The 13,976-nt window shown below is 33.5% G+C and overlaps 1 protein-coding gene across 50 annotated transcripts in view; it reads left to right on the top strand.

Annotated features, from left to right (window-relative positions):
• Positions 1-13,976, top strand: part of LOC106881120 (rap guanine nucleotide exchange factor 6) — a 457,078-nt gene that overhangs the window by 388,904 nt on the left and 54,198 nt on the right. For all 50 annotated transcript variants that reach the window (XR_016241432.1, XR_016241438.1, XR_016241437.1 and 47 more), the window contains 6 exons: positions 1,677-1,781; positions 7,283-7,473; positions 9,076-9,193; positions 9,349-9,453; positions 12,651-12,833; positions 13,514-13,621. Coding sequence is in view for 43 of the 50 variants with exons in the window: in XM_089350570.1 (XP_089206696.1) it covers positions 1,677-1,781; positions 7,283-7,473; positions 9,076-9,193; positions 9,349-9,453; positions 12,651-12,833; positions 13,514-13,621 (810 nt within the window). In the remaining 7 variants the exon portion in view is untranslated. The remainder of the gene's footprint in view (positions 1-1,676; positions 1,782-7,282; positions 7,474-9,075; positions 9,194-9,348; positions 9,454-12,650; positions 12,834-13,513; positions 13,622-13,976) is intronic.

Raw genomic sequence — 13,976 nt, 5'->3', positions numbered from 1 at the left:
CATGCCTTAGAGTTATATCAGAATTTTATATCATGCATTCAAAAAGTTCCTATTTTCCAGTAATTTTCAGTCTACTTATACAAATACCTTCACGTAATTTTGTGATGAGATTAGTTTTACTGAAAACTTTTTTGTTTTTAATATGAATTCTTAGACCCACTAGCTAGTATGTATACAGTTGTTCATGTTAGAAATTCCTTTTTCCTAGATTCTTTTCATGAATTCCATATGATTCAAAAAAATATTTCTAATAAAATATTATGCTTTTATTTGACTAGTTTTTCATTAATAATTTAGGAAATTCCATGTTATAAAGAGTTGTACATGATTGCATGATCAGTTGGTTCTTTTTAGATTACTAGAATTATTTACTGACCTAATTGTAATAACTTATTGATATATTTTGCCCCACTCTTACATTAAGAGTTCAGATATCCTCATGGCTGTATATGAACTGATAGTCAAGTAACTAGGTGTTTACTACCTAATGCATTTCCTAATTATGATAACTATAATAATCAATATTTAATTACTGTTATGTACTAATTTGAAACTTGTAAGTATTACATTATTGATTGTGTTTTATCTGCATTTCTGATAGGGATAAAAAAAAAAAAAGGTCCAGTAGCTGATTAGGGTTTAGTCAAAGAACTTGCAGTATACATGCAGTTCAATTATATGAATTTTTGAGCTCTTTGGACAAAACTTTGAACTTTACCTGCATGAAAAGAATGACCATGCATTTAAGAAATTTGCTTAACAATCCCATGGTTTCAATTTCAATTTCACTATGTAGTGCCTTTGGCAAGGACCTTCTACTGTAGCCTCAGGTTCATCCAATCATTCATTGTAAGTGTATCTGGGTTGATAGACACCATGCAGGTCTGTCAGGTTCACCATGTTGTTATTTAGTTAGTAGACTTCATTGGTGTCTGCTTTAACACCAACACATTGCTCTTGGGTACCTTTAGCGGAGTTGACTCTGTTGCAAGTATTTGAACTAGTTCTCTAGACTTAGAATTGCAAGTCATGGTTCCTCCCTTTACTCTTCATATTATTGAATCCTGTGAAATGTCATGGGCTCTGCTCTTCCTCCAAAACAGAAAAAGTCCCTTAATTTAAATTAGGTACTAAGGTAGGAACAGCTTATTAGCCCAGCAGTGATAACAGTTGGTCATGTTAGCCCTTTAGGATTCAAACTGGCCATATCCAACCCAAATAATCTACATGTTTTATGTTCCAGCTAGCCAGATTTGGCCTCTTACACTTATCCTACAATGTCATTCTTAAAATATATAATTACATTGTTGACATCTCACAGCTACAAGGTAATACATGATTAATTCAAAACAATGTCAATAACTACTACATTTGACTAAATAATCTGAATGCTAAAAGGTTAAATGATATACTGAGGGTCATTATCTTGATAATATTTCATTTCTATAGATTTCTCTATGTAGAGAGAACATAGACCAGAATGTAAACTTGAGTCATTCTATAATTTTCATATTCATTTCTCCCTCCCCATTTTTTTCCTCTAATTTTCAACTTATTTCCTTGTAGGATTTGGTTCCTTTGAGATTTTTTTCAAACCATCTGTTGTTAATTTCTTGATTTTGTTATTTTACAATTGTTAAATGGTCTTTTATATACTTTCTTGTATTCTGTTCCAGCTCTATACAACACGAGATATTGTGTACGAGAGTCTGAAGAAAGATCCAGACAAGAGGACTGAAGATGATATTGAAACACTTTTGGATTTTATGAGACACTTTTCTGTAAATATTTCTTTTTTTCTTCTTTTAATAATATACCAAAATAAAGATCTTTAATGAATAAGGCAAGATAGAAATTTGAAGCAAATGATTTAAATTATTTATGCTTTGTAAATTATAAAAGCATAAAGTAAAATAAGAAAAGAATTTTCATTGTGCTTTTAGCAGCTGTGAAGCTAAAATGTTGAATTAATGATTGCAATATGATTAATATCCTTGTTATTATGTTGTCAAGATGTTGTTGCCCTCCGGCAAGAATAGTTTCACTGCATGTTTTTGTTAACCTGACTATTTCATTTCACCATTGAGAAGATAATTCAAATATTTATTCAAATAATTTATATGCAAATTTCCAGATCTACAAGTTTATTGAACTCTTAGATTATTTCAGCAGCACAGCCATTCTGCATTTCTTGACTGTGTGTGTGAGTGTGTGGGTGTGTAAAAGCAGCAGATCTATCAAGGATAGTCAGAGATAGTAAAAATATTTGGCAAAGTATGAGTTATCTGCATAGTCAGTCGGGTAATGTAGAAAAGTACTTTCCCTAATGATTGGCAGAGCAGCTGCATTGTCAACTGCTACAAGAGCCAAAAAGATTCTGCAGAAGGAAGCACAAAATAGATAGATCAGAAGCATCGAATTGATCAACTAACTTTAAACATGGCAGGAGTGAATTAGATGAGATACAACTTAGATATGTACCAAGTTAGGGAGCCAATAATCCCTTCTTTTTAGCAAGACAACTGCAGGACAAGCCCTTAGTTAAATGAAGACCCCTATAACTAGCACTTGTAGACCTGAAGACCCTTGACAGAGTAGCATGCTTTGTAGTCTGGTAGTTGCTGAAAAAATTGGATGTAGATGAATGTCTTACAACAGTCATGCAGGTACACAGTTACTATCAGCAAGATGAGTTAGCAATGAAATCTGTGAGCAATTTAACATACAGGTTGGCATTCATTAAGGTTCAGTTCTCAGCCCCGTTCCTATTTATTATGGCTCTCAGCTATGAAAGAAGAATTAAACTGATTGTTGGTAGGAACTAAAGTGATGTTTGATATGCAGAAAAGGTATATGTAGGCATCCTATACTGTGAATCCTATGTAAACTGTGAGTGCATAAAAGTTATGGTAGGATTATAGGAAGCTGACAGAGAAGAAATACTTTATATGTTGTAGATGTATGAGGATATACTCATCTATGAAATTTTTGAAACTGCTCATTAAGCTCATTAAAAGGCAACCTAATCAGAAGTAAATGTTGTGAAAGTGTAGTAGCCAGAGTAAATACAGGGTGAAAACTGTTCAGGGAGTTACTAATTCTAATGACGATGTAGAACTTTACTCTTTACGTGAAAGATACTTTTGTATGAAGTATGGTATTGCATGATAGCAAAACATAAATATTGAGTACAGAGGATTTGCTAAGGTGAGCTGTTGTGCTAGGTGTGTTATGTAAGCATGCATGAATGAGGGATCACAGGTTAACTAAGAGGAAAACTGGATGTAAGGGGAATCAACTGTAATGTGTTAGTATAAACATGTGATGCATGTGAAGCGTGTTGATTGGGTGAAAAAGGTGTCAAGTATTCCAAACAATGTGGCCTGAGGGCATAGGACAGAGTGGCAAAAGCTGATTGTGGGATAATTAACTTCATAAAAGATATGACAAAGGATTACAAGTAGTGGGCTCTTTGCTAAGAATGTTGGTCTAACCCACTTATGCATGGAAAAATGGGTGTAAAATAACTAGGGTATATAGGCACTGGCATGTCTGTGTGATTAAGAAGCTTGTTTTGCAACCATGTGATTCCATGTTCAGTCCCACTGCATGGCATTTAAATGTTTTCTCCTATAGCCCTGGGCACAACCAATGCCTTGTAAGCATATGGAAACTGTGTGGAAGCTTGTTGTGTGTTTGTGTGTATGCATCCCTCCACCATTGCTTGACAGTTGGTGTTTTTTTTTTTCATTTTTACACCCCCATAACTTAGCTGTTCAGCAAAAGTGACTGAGAGAATGGGCAACAGATTTTTGTTTTAAAAAAGTTCTGGGGGTTGATTTGTTTGTCTAAACTTTTCAAGGGTGTGCCCCTGCATTGCCATAATCCAATGATTGAAACAAGTAAAAGATAAAAAGTGTAATGTGCATGTTTGTGTGTGCGTGTGCACACACACACTTTCTCTCTCTCTCTCTCTCGTAGTTTTATGAATTACTGAATTCTGCATAATTAGCGCTTGCTTGATTTACTGCAGTATTCAGCATCGGGGTAAGATATACTTTTAAATTGTTGATTATTGCCAAAGATAAAGGCAGTGGGTTGATTTATTTAAAAAATATATTCAGATGATATTAATCTTCAGTGTTATATATTGAACACACATTCTCTTTCTATTTTAACATTTACAGTCGCGTTGTAGAAAAACTGCACTTTCATTTTCAAGAACTCTTTGTAAGATTGTGTGAAACAGTTGCCAAAATTACATAAAACACATTGAAAAAAATTTTTTTTTTCTTTGTGTATTTTCCTCTGATAATTGGTAGTTGTAGTAAATCTGTTTGGAAATCAATGATTCGACTTGATCACTTTGACCTTAGATTGGCATCCACCCAACTCATAGATTACACGTTTTCTATAAACGCCTGTTCCTGATTAACTATTTCTCAAAAATTCAAATCCATTTAAACAAATTATTACAGGTTCTTTGCTTTGTAACCACTACTCTCTGGGGCTTTTTAACAATCAAGAAGAAAAATTCTTGTTAGTAATTAGCATATTTTATGAAATGGTGCCAATTTTCTTCAAGAAAGTAAATACTTTTTGGTTCACTTACAACATATTAGAAAGAAATTGAGAAGATTCCATCAATATAACTTGTCTTATTTGAGACAAAGTGCTTAACTCTAATCCAACATTCTACATAGGCATGGCTGTGTGGTTAAGAAGCTCACTTCACAACCTTGTGGTTTAGAGTTCAGTCCCATATTGGACAAACAATTTGTACTATATTGGACAAATAGCATATTGGACAAACATCTTATACTATATTATTTACATTATTTACATTTGTCGGATATTTGTCCTCATCTTGTTTGTTGTTAACACAACGTTTCGGCTGATATACCCTCCAGCCTTCGTCAGGTGTCTTGGGGAAATTTCGAACCTGGGTTCTCATTCCTAACGATGTTACTATTATTATTATATTATTATTATTATTATTATTACTATTATTAATCAGGTCGCTGCCGTGAATCAAACTCAGAACCTTGGGGTTAGTAGCCCGCGCTATTAACCACTACGCCATATGCCCACGGGCATATGGCGTAGTGGTTAAGAGCGCGGGCTACTAACCCCAAGGTTCTGAGTTTGATTCACGGCAGCGACCTGATTAATAATAGTAATAATAATAATATAATAATAGTAACATCGTTAGGAATGAGAACCTAGGTTCGAAATTTCCCCAAGACACCTGACGAAGGCTGGAGGGCATATCAGCCGAAACGTTGTGTTAACAACAAACAAGATGAGGACAAATATCCGACAAATGTAAATAATGTAAATAATTCCTCATCTCTTAAATATAGAACTGTATTATCTTATAATATATCTCCAAGTTTATCAATGTATTGAGGGAATTCGGTAAATGGAAACTGTATAGAAGCTTGTGTGTGTCTATATATATGTCTGTGTGTATTTACATGTGGGTATATGTGTGTATATTTTTGCCCCCTCACCATTTGACAACTAGAGTCAATTTATCTATGATCCTTAACTGGGCAGTTTCGTAAAAGAGAGCAGTAAAAATAGTAGCAGGCTCAAAATAAGTACTGAGTGCAATTTGATCAATTAACCCCTATAAGGTGGTGCTCCAGCATGGCCACAGTCCAATGGCCAAATCGAGTAAAAGAGGTGGAAATTATGTTTAGTAGAGTAGGAGAGTATTTAATTTGGTAGTTTTGAAAATTTATATTTTTGAGTTAAGATTTTGTAAAGCATGGCTGTGTGGTAAGAAGTTTGCTTGCCTACCACATGGTCCTGGGTTCAGTCCCACTGCATGTCACCTTGGGCAAGTGTCTTTTATAATGGCCTAAGGCTGACCAAAGTCTTGTGAATGGATTCGGTAGATGTAAACTCTGTGTTTGACTCTCCTTTTCATGACATCATGTGACAGTTGTAAATAAATGATTGTGAAGTAGTGTCATTCATTTCCAATATTCTTTGAGGTGGCAGAATTGTTAGCTGGCCAGGCAAAATGCTTAGTGCCTTTTTTTTTTTTTTCCATCTATACGTTCTGAGCTCAAATTCTACCAAGGTTGACTTCACTTTTCATCCTTTTGGGATCAATAAAATAAGTACCAATTGAGCATTGGGGCCAATGCAGCTGATTTACTCCTCCTCTGAAATTGCTGGCTTTGTGCCAAAATTTGAAACCAATATTCTGTGAGACCATGTTTGGGCATGGTGAAATATTACCTTGCTTTGAAACAAGTGAGTGTTGGCAACAGGAATGACCATTGGATGTAAAAAATCTGCCTCCATACACTCTGACCCATGCTAGCATGGAAAAGTGATGCTAAATTATTGGTTTTGTGGGTGTTTAACGATAATGGCAAATTATCTCTTTGTTCTGTCAAATTTATTATCTCCTGTGGTCATTAAAATGTGCTACCACTTGTTGATGTTTCATTTCTGTGCATATTTAATAAGGATGTTTAATTTTACCTTTGTTATTTATTAATTTTGTCTCATACCATGAATAATAATCTTTAAGTGAGATGCACTATGAAAAGTTGAAAGAGAGTTAACTGGTATTTAACTTACATTTTGGCACTGGAGATTCTGGCATTTAAAATTCTGTTTCCATTGTTACTAAAATAGAAATTAGAGATGGAAATTTTAATCTTTTTTTTTCTTTTTTCTACACTGTCTGTTCAATTTTTGTAGTTTTTGTTGATACTAACCACATTATTTAACGAATATTAAAAGCCAAGGAAAGCATCTAACACTTAAGAATTACATCAGTGTTACTAATATTACTCTATAATAAGGTGCTGAGCTGGTAGGATCATTAGCACACTGGACAAAATGATAAGTGATATTTTGTCTACCTTTATGTTCTGAGTTCAAATTTCGCTGAGATTGACTTTGGCTTTCATCCTCTTGGGGTTAATAAAATAAGTATTAGTTGGGCAATAAGGTCAATGTAATCAACTTCTCCACCTTCAACCACTTCAGAAACATACCCCATCTACAGTCGGTTGTTTATTTTGCTCTGATTGAAATGTCTAGTGTCAAACCAAAGGAAATTACATACACCCATCGTTATGTAAACTAATGTTTTTCTATTCTACTAGCAATAATGATGTAGCCATGTTATAAGAGTTAAAACTTCAGGAGGTTGAATTTTAATTAATTGCTCATTGTTTTTCTTGATGTTATCGTATATATTTGGCTATTGTTGTAGCTACATATATCTATATTACCATTCCTTTTTGTTTTACAGGCTTTTGCAAACATGACACTGGCCACACGGCGGGCTCTGTGTGCAGTCATGGTTTATGCACAAGTAAAGGAGGCTGGCACTCAAGTAATGAAAGATGGAGAAATGCTCGACTCTTGGTCTGTGATTCTCAATGGAGAAGTAGAAATTACATACTTAGATGGGAACAAAAAGATTTTAACAATGGGAAACAGGTATGTGAAAAATCATATTTAAATAAGTAGTCTTTTTTTTTTTTTTTTTTTTTACCTAAAACTTACCTCTCTTTTTCTAAACCTTTTCTTGGCATTTTTCATTCTATTTAATCAGACATCCCTTTTAGCTCCATAACAAATTGTTGACATCTGACATGTCTTTAAACAAAAACAGACTAACAATCATAATATTGCTAAGATTACTGTCTTGTCTTGCCTTTAAAACAAATTCAATGTATAAAAATGTAGTACAGAATCCAAATTTAAAAAAATTTTATATATTCAATCGTTATGTTCATTGAAGTTAGTATGCTTGGCTATAATGTTAGGTTCAAATCTATGAAATGCACATATTTCATAGACAGTCTGAAAGAAGCTTATTTCACGTGCACATGTTTACTTTCATACTTCTCTGCAAATTGTTCAGCTCAAGGGGTAGTGTTGTTGCATATCATATCAACAAATTGTCTGCTCGTTTAGTGCCTTTGGAAACCTGTGAAATAAAAGTTACCTCACTTGAAAAACCAGTAAGGATTAATGAAAAGAGCATCAAGCTATAAAAAATTGCTTTGAGGATATATTTGTCTAATCCACGCTAGTATGGAAAAATGGGCATAAAAAGGAGGCATTGATAATATGTATTCAAATGTAAGTGTATGCTTAGATATTCCATATCCTGTTGAACAAAACAGTGATAGTATTGACATTTCTTGTTGACATTTTGACCGATTACTCTGCACTTTCAGTAGGGGCTGGTGACAAGAACTGGCTGTAAAATCTTGCTTCAACTAAGTCTGTGTCCAGCCTACGCTAGTATGGAAAAATAAATGTTAGGACAAATGAGCATCATCTTCATCATCAACATTTAACTTCTCCCAGTGTTAGAAGCTTATAAGCGACTGAGAATACAGAACTCACTTGGATGATGTGCCACTCTGCTACAAGTTGAACTTGCAGCTGCTATTGCTTCTTATTTTCAATTGAGTATATTGTTGCATATTGAAATAAAATACCTTGTTTAAGGGTACAATGTGATTTTTGGTCAGGGAATTGAACCTACAACCTTATGTTTGTGAGTTTGACACTAACCTGACTGTAAGTTCATGTGCCTTTATATTTTTACCTGAGAGTAGATCGGATGTAACATGAAATAAAGTGCCTTGTTTGAGGGTACCATATGCTGCTTGGTCTGAGAATTGAACCTACGGCCTTATAATTGCGAATTTAATACTATAACCATAAGGCCATGTGCCTTAACGTTTTTACTTACATTTGCCTTACCTATGTACATAAGGCCTTGTACCTATGTTACGTTTTTACCTGTTTTTACCTAAACCTTAATCTAGCCAAGGAACGCAACTCTGTTTGCTTCTGTGTGTTTGAATGACAAAACGAGTTTCACACCTATTTCATGGTTGAATTGGTATAACAGGAATTGCATCCAACTGTGTAAAACAGTTGTTCCAACTATTATTCCACTCATGCTAGTTATGGTAAATGGATAGGAGAAAAAAAAAATCGATTTCTGTTTAAGTTTCACTTATTGTCAGAATTTTGTTTTATTTATATAAATCAATTTTCTCTCTCTCTCTCTTTTTCTAGTTTTGGTGTTTCTCCTTCTCTGGATGTACAATTGAATAATGGTGTCATGGTAACCAAAGTTGATGACTGCCAATTTGTCTGCATTGCACAAGATAAATATTATAATATCTTACATGAGGTATGTTCTATCAAGTTGACAAAATCTTTTCTTTCTTTTGTTGCTTATATATCAACAACATTTGTCTCTGATTTATTACATTAAAAAAAAAGTTCTTTTCACTGTATCATCATCATCATCATCATCACTAAGGTAGACTTTCATTTTTATACCAGGGTGAAGAAAACACAAGAAAGCATGAGGAACAAGGCCAGGTTGTCATGGTTACTGAACACCGTGTATTAGATGGTTTAAACAGAAAGGGACATATTGTTATCCGCGTAAGAATAACTTATTTCATTCAGTTATTTCTGTAATCAGTTAATCTTCCATTAATACTTCATTAATACTTCATCTTATTGTTGTCACCTGAATTAACTGTGATTTCCAACTCGAGTTATTGCTTTGAGGATATATCTGTGTGAATTCAAAATTGTACAACTACCTTTGCATTTCCATTAACTTATTTTACAACATAGTTGTCACTATGAGATGTGGCATTAGCAGATTTGCATAGAGAAAAATCTTCTTAATGAATATCTGGTGTGTGTGTGTGTGTATGTATATATATATATATATATATATATATATATATATATATATATATATATATATGTTGTACAAGATGAAAACATTGCAATTTTAAGTGAGATTGAACTTTTTAAAATGTCACTTAATGGAGATTTTGAAACAGAGAGAATCACTTCTCTTATAACTGAAAAGAGCAAATTAGATTATATATTCATCTCATTCTCATAGTTTGTGTTGTTCCTCACTCAGAAATATATTTTGTTAGATACATTTTTACATATTTGTGCATTTACAAAATATATCTCTTTTAGATATGATACTATTTTTGTTTGCATTCCCCCCCCCCCGTCTTTCTGTCTGTTATGGACAATGGATGGTTTATATTGTTCTATTAGTAGTGCATGTTAAATGATAAAACAAACTTTGTAGTTACTGTAATTTTGTGCTGCTTCTGTGATAAGGAATTCAGTGATAGCTGCCATCTATCATTTTCCACACGAGAAAGTTAAATACAATGTTTTGATAAGTGCAATTTTAAAGCTAATTGCATTTACTGAGTCAATCTGGTGTTGTTTGTTTGTGCGTGCATGCACTCACACACACATTTATATAAACAGACACACTAATTTATCTGACAAGTCTATGTGTATATATAGGCTTGTCAGATAAATTTGTATATGAGGTTGTTGGATCTAATTTCCTCATCCTGCTCATATTATTCCTTATGTTGGGTATGTTTGACTGTTATATTATTATGTAAGGGCATACTACTTTAGCTTTTTGTTTTTATTACTGGCTTCTGAACATGGATTACTGTTACATAACAAGAACTGTATTTGTGTTGGAAAAAGATATCTGGGATAGAAGAATATTATTTGGAAATGCCATAAAATTGAAATAAATTTTAAGATAAAAAGCATGTTCCTAATGTTAATCTCTTAATCTTCTTCAAACTACTTTAAAGAAAAAACGATAAGGATTCATTGAATTAGAAATGTGAATTTAGTTTCTTGTTTAACCTCCACCATCTTTTGTAAGTTCCAAAAATTCAGAAACTAAATTTTAAGTATTGTATTTTTATTATCGATCTATAAATATTTTTATTTTAACTTTTTTTTTTTTTTCACTATGTTTTCTAATCTTGCAATATTAGAAGTACAGATCTAAAAAGTTAAGATTTATAAATACAAATATAAAAAGAAGAAAAAAAAACCCCTACTAAAATCAAGACAAAATAATGAATATAAGAGAGGTCATCATGACCTCCAATCAGTTGAATCCAAGCAAAAAATAAAAGGGCGAATAGAGAATTGATTTAGTGATAATTATAGCTTGTTGGTAAAGATTTAGCTTTGCTGACTGTTCTGATATAATTTTAGAACATAGAATTGGTTGTGTGTGTGTAATATTTAATAATTGAATAATAATCTATTTTAGCCTATAATCTAGCATAAAAGTGTTAAAGAAAGAGTTCTCTAACGATTATTTGACTGTACTAGGTGTTAAACTTAACCCATCTTTTTAGTTATAGTAGTTGTTCAACTGCTGGTGCTTTATTCTCTACTTGTGTACCTTGAAATTTTTCCTTGGGGGTATTTGTTTCATTTGTTTCAAAGAAACACTCCATATCATCATCATCATCTTACATTCATTTCCCATGCCGGCATGGATTGTGCAGTTCAACAGGCTCTCACAGATCAGAGAACCATATCTTCCTCCAGTATCTCAGTTGTGGCTTAGTTTCTATGGCTGGATGCCCTTCCTGTCACCAGCCACCTTATAAAGCATTTGGGGTGCAATTTTTTGTAGCACTAGCACTAGAGAGGTTGTCATGTCCTCAGCAATTTTAAAGAGTCCTCTCAAGCCCTGCATTGTATCTGCTTGATTCGCCAACTATTTTACTGGGTGTGTTAGGTACCACCAGCACTAGTGAGGTTGCTTCGTAATTCACAGAGCAAAAGAATGTTCGAGGTGTGGTGAGATGTTAAAGTATGCAGGGCAGAACAGATTTATTGTTATGAAAGGGTGGTTGTGTGAGAAGTTGCAATATGATAGGAATGTGCATGCATGCATATGTTTGTGTGGACATTTATAAACTACATTGAGCTACAGTTACAAATGGTGGAATCCTGGTTAGTGGCTGAGTTTCAACCTGTGACATTTGTTGATATTTCTTGCCAACACATTGTCTGCTGTCTCTGTACTTTAGAATTCCTCTAGAATAAAAAAGAAAAAAAAGGAGCTTTACTTGAAAAAAACAGGTAAGGGTTGGTGACAAGAACATATGTCTATAAAAATCCTGCCTAAGCCCCCTCCCCCATCTTCACGTCTCTTTAAGCTTGCTAGCATGGGAAAAGAGATGTTAAATGAAATAAACTAATGACTGTTTGTTTGTGCTCAAAAAAATCTACATTGAAATAATAGTTTTAGTTTATCTCCATTCAGAATTTAATGACATTAAGGATGATGATGATATCAATAACTGAAGCCTATCTCTTTATTATCATTTCATTTTAATCAGTCACGTACTGCTGGCTTAAATTTCTCTCCTCTTCCCGATGATTATGATTGTTCAAAGATTAAAGATACGAAAGATATTCAGATAAGGATTAATTATGCACTCAGTTTTCCTGATTGCTTGTCACAAATTAACTCTTTTAGCAGACTGCTGTAAATTTTTAGCTTGGTAGCCTCAAGTAGGAAGAATAGGGGTCACACTGCTATCAAGTACTTAGAATCTGGAGTTCTGATCAACAGCTCTGACCAACATGGGCCAATAGTTCAGTGCCATTCAATTGGCCATTGCATTACATATACAAATGTTAAAAAAAAATAAAACACTTTTTTTGTTTTAACATCTGTAACTAGCTTCCTTTATTCTTTGTATTCAATTTTAAAAAAGTAACCTGTTTAAACTCTAATCTTGTTGTTTTATTTTCTACTTCAGGGGACTTCTGAACGTCTGATGCAACATTTAATCGAGGAGGAAAATTCTTCAGTCGACCCTACCTACGTTGAAGACTTCCTTTTAACATATCGTACATTCCTCAGTAGTCCAACATTTCTGGCCAATAAGTTATTGTCTTGGTTCAACAATAATGAACTTGGAAAATCCAATCTCAAGATGAAGGTTATTTCTTGTTTATATATTTTAAATCTACTGTGTCTCTATGTTTTAATCCTTATAAGTTAAAACACTCAAATGAACAATAACCAAATACTGTATACTAGTGTTTTTAAAACGGTTTGTTTGAGTTTTCTACAAAATATTGTCAGGTCAAATCGAAAATTTCCTGGCACAGTAACAATTCTGCCAGCTCACTGCCTTCAGAGTTAGCTAATATTAATACTTGTTTTTATTCAGTCTTTTTAACATATACATAGTGGTTAGGCTGTTGCACTCACATTCACTAGATCGTGGGTTCGATTCCCTGACTGGGTGGCACGTTGTGTTCTTGAGCAAAATACTTCATTTCACATTGCTCCAATCCGTCTTTCGATCAGGAGGAAAGGTGGGCCCACTCACTTAGCCAGTGGGGTGGCATCATTTGCAGGCTGAAACAATGCAAAAGTGCATTGTTTAGCGATGTGTAGCAACATCTGATAGCCTGGTTGGTCACATGATGTGATCACGTGATCTCATACTTTTACAACATTAACCATAATAATGTATAATGCTTGTTACTAAAACATACTTCAAAGATTGTTCTGAATTTTACTAAATAAATTATGATTTTGTTAAAAATATATTTAAGAAACATTACTCATTGTATTTCATTAATAACCCATCTTGTCTCTTCACTTTTCCAGGTTGCCAGAGTGGTGTTATTGTGGGTGAACAATCATTTCAATGATTTTGAAATGGATGCAGTTATGTGTGAATTTTTGGAGCAATTTGAAAATTTATTGGTCCAAGAGGTAAATTTCATTCACTTTCATAAACAAAAGAAAGTGTATTTCTTCAATTAATCTCAATAGCACTAAAAGTTTTATCGATATTTAAACATCCTTCAAAAATGGTAAAATTCAATTCACTTACATATCTTGATTGATATCCTCTTTACGTCAATTTATTTTTAAGAGAGTTTAGAAAATCTATACAGAGTAATCATTATGAATATTACTGTCATGTACTGGAGAAGATTGGCAGAATTGTTAGAACATTGGATAAAATGCCTTGCAACAATTTTCTGATTCTTTATATTTTGAGTTCAAATCTCACCAAGATCAGTTTTGCCTTGCATCCATCCAAGTGCATGAATCCAACTCTCTC

The sequence above is a fragment of the Octopus bimaculoides genome, chromosome 4 (assembly GCF_046866305.1).
Source record: "Octopus bimaculoides isolate indiv1 chromosome 4, ASM4686630v1, whole genome shotgun sequence".
Classification (NCBI taxonomy): domain Eukaryota; kingdom Metazoa; phylum Mollusca; class Cephalopoda; order Octopoda; family Octopodidae; genus Octopus; species Octopus bimaculoides.
The sequence above is the reverse complement of the archived record's forward strand: the minus strand, read 5'-3'. Positions and strand labels throughout refer to the sequence as shown.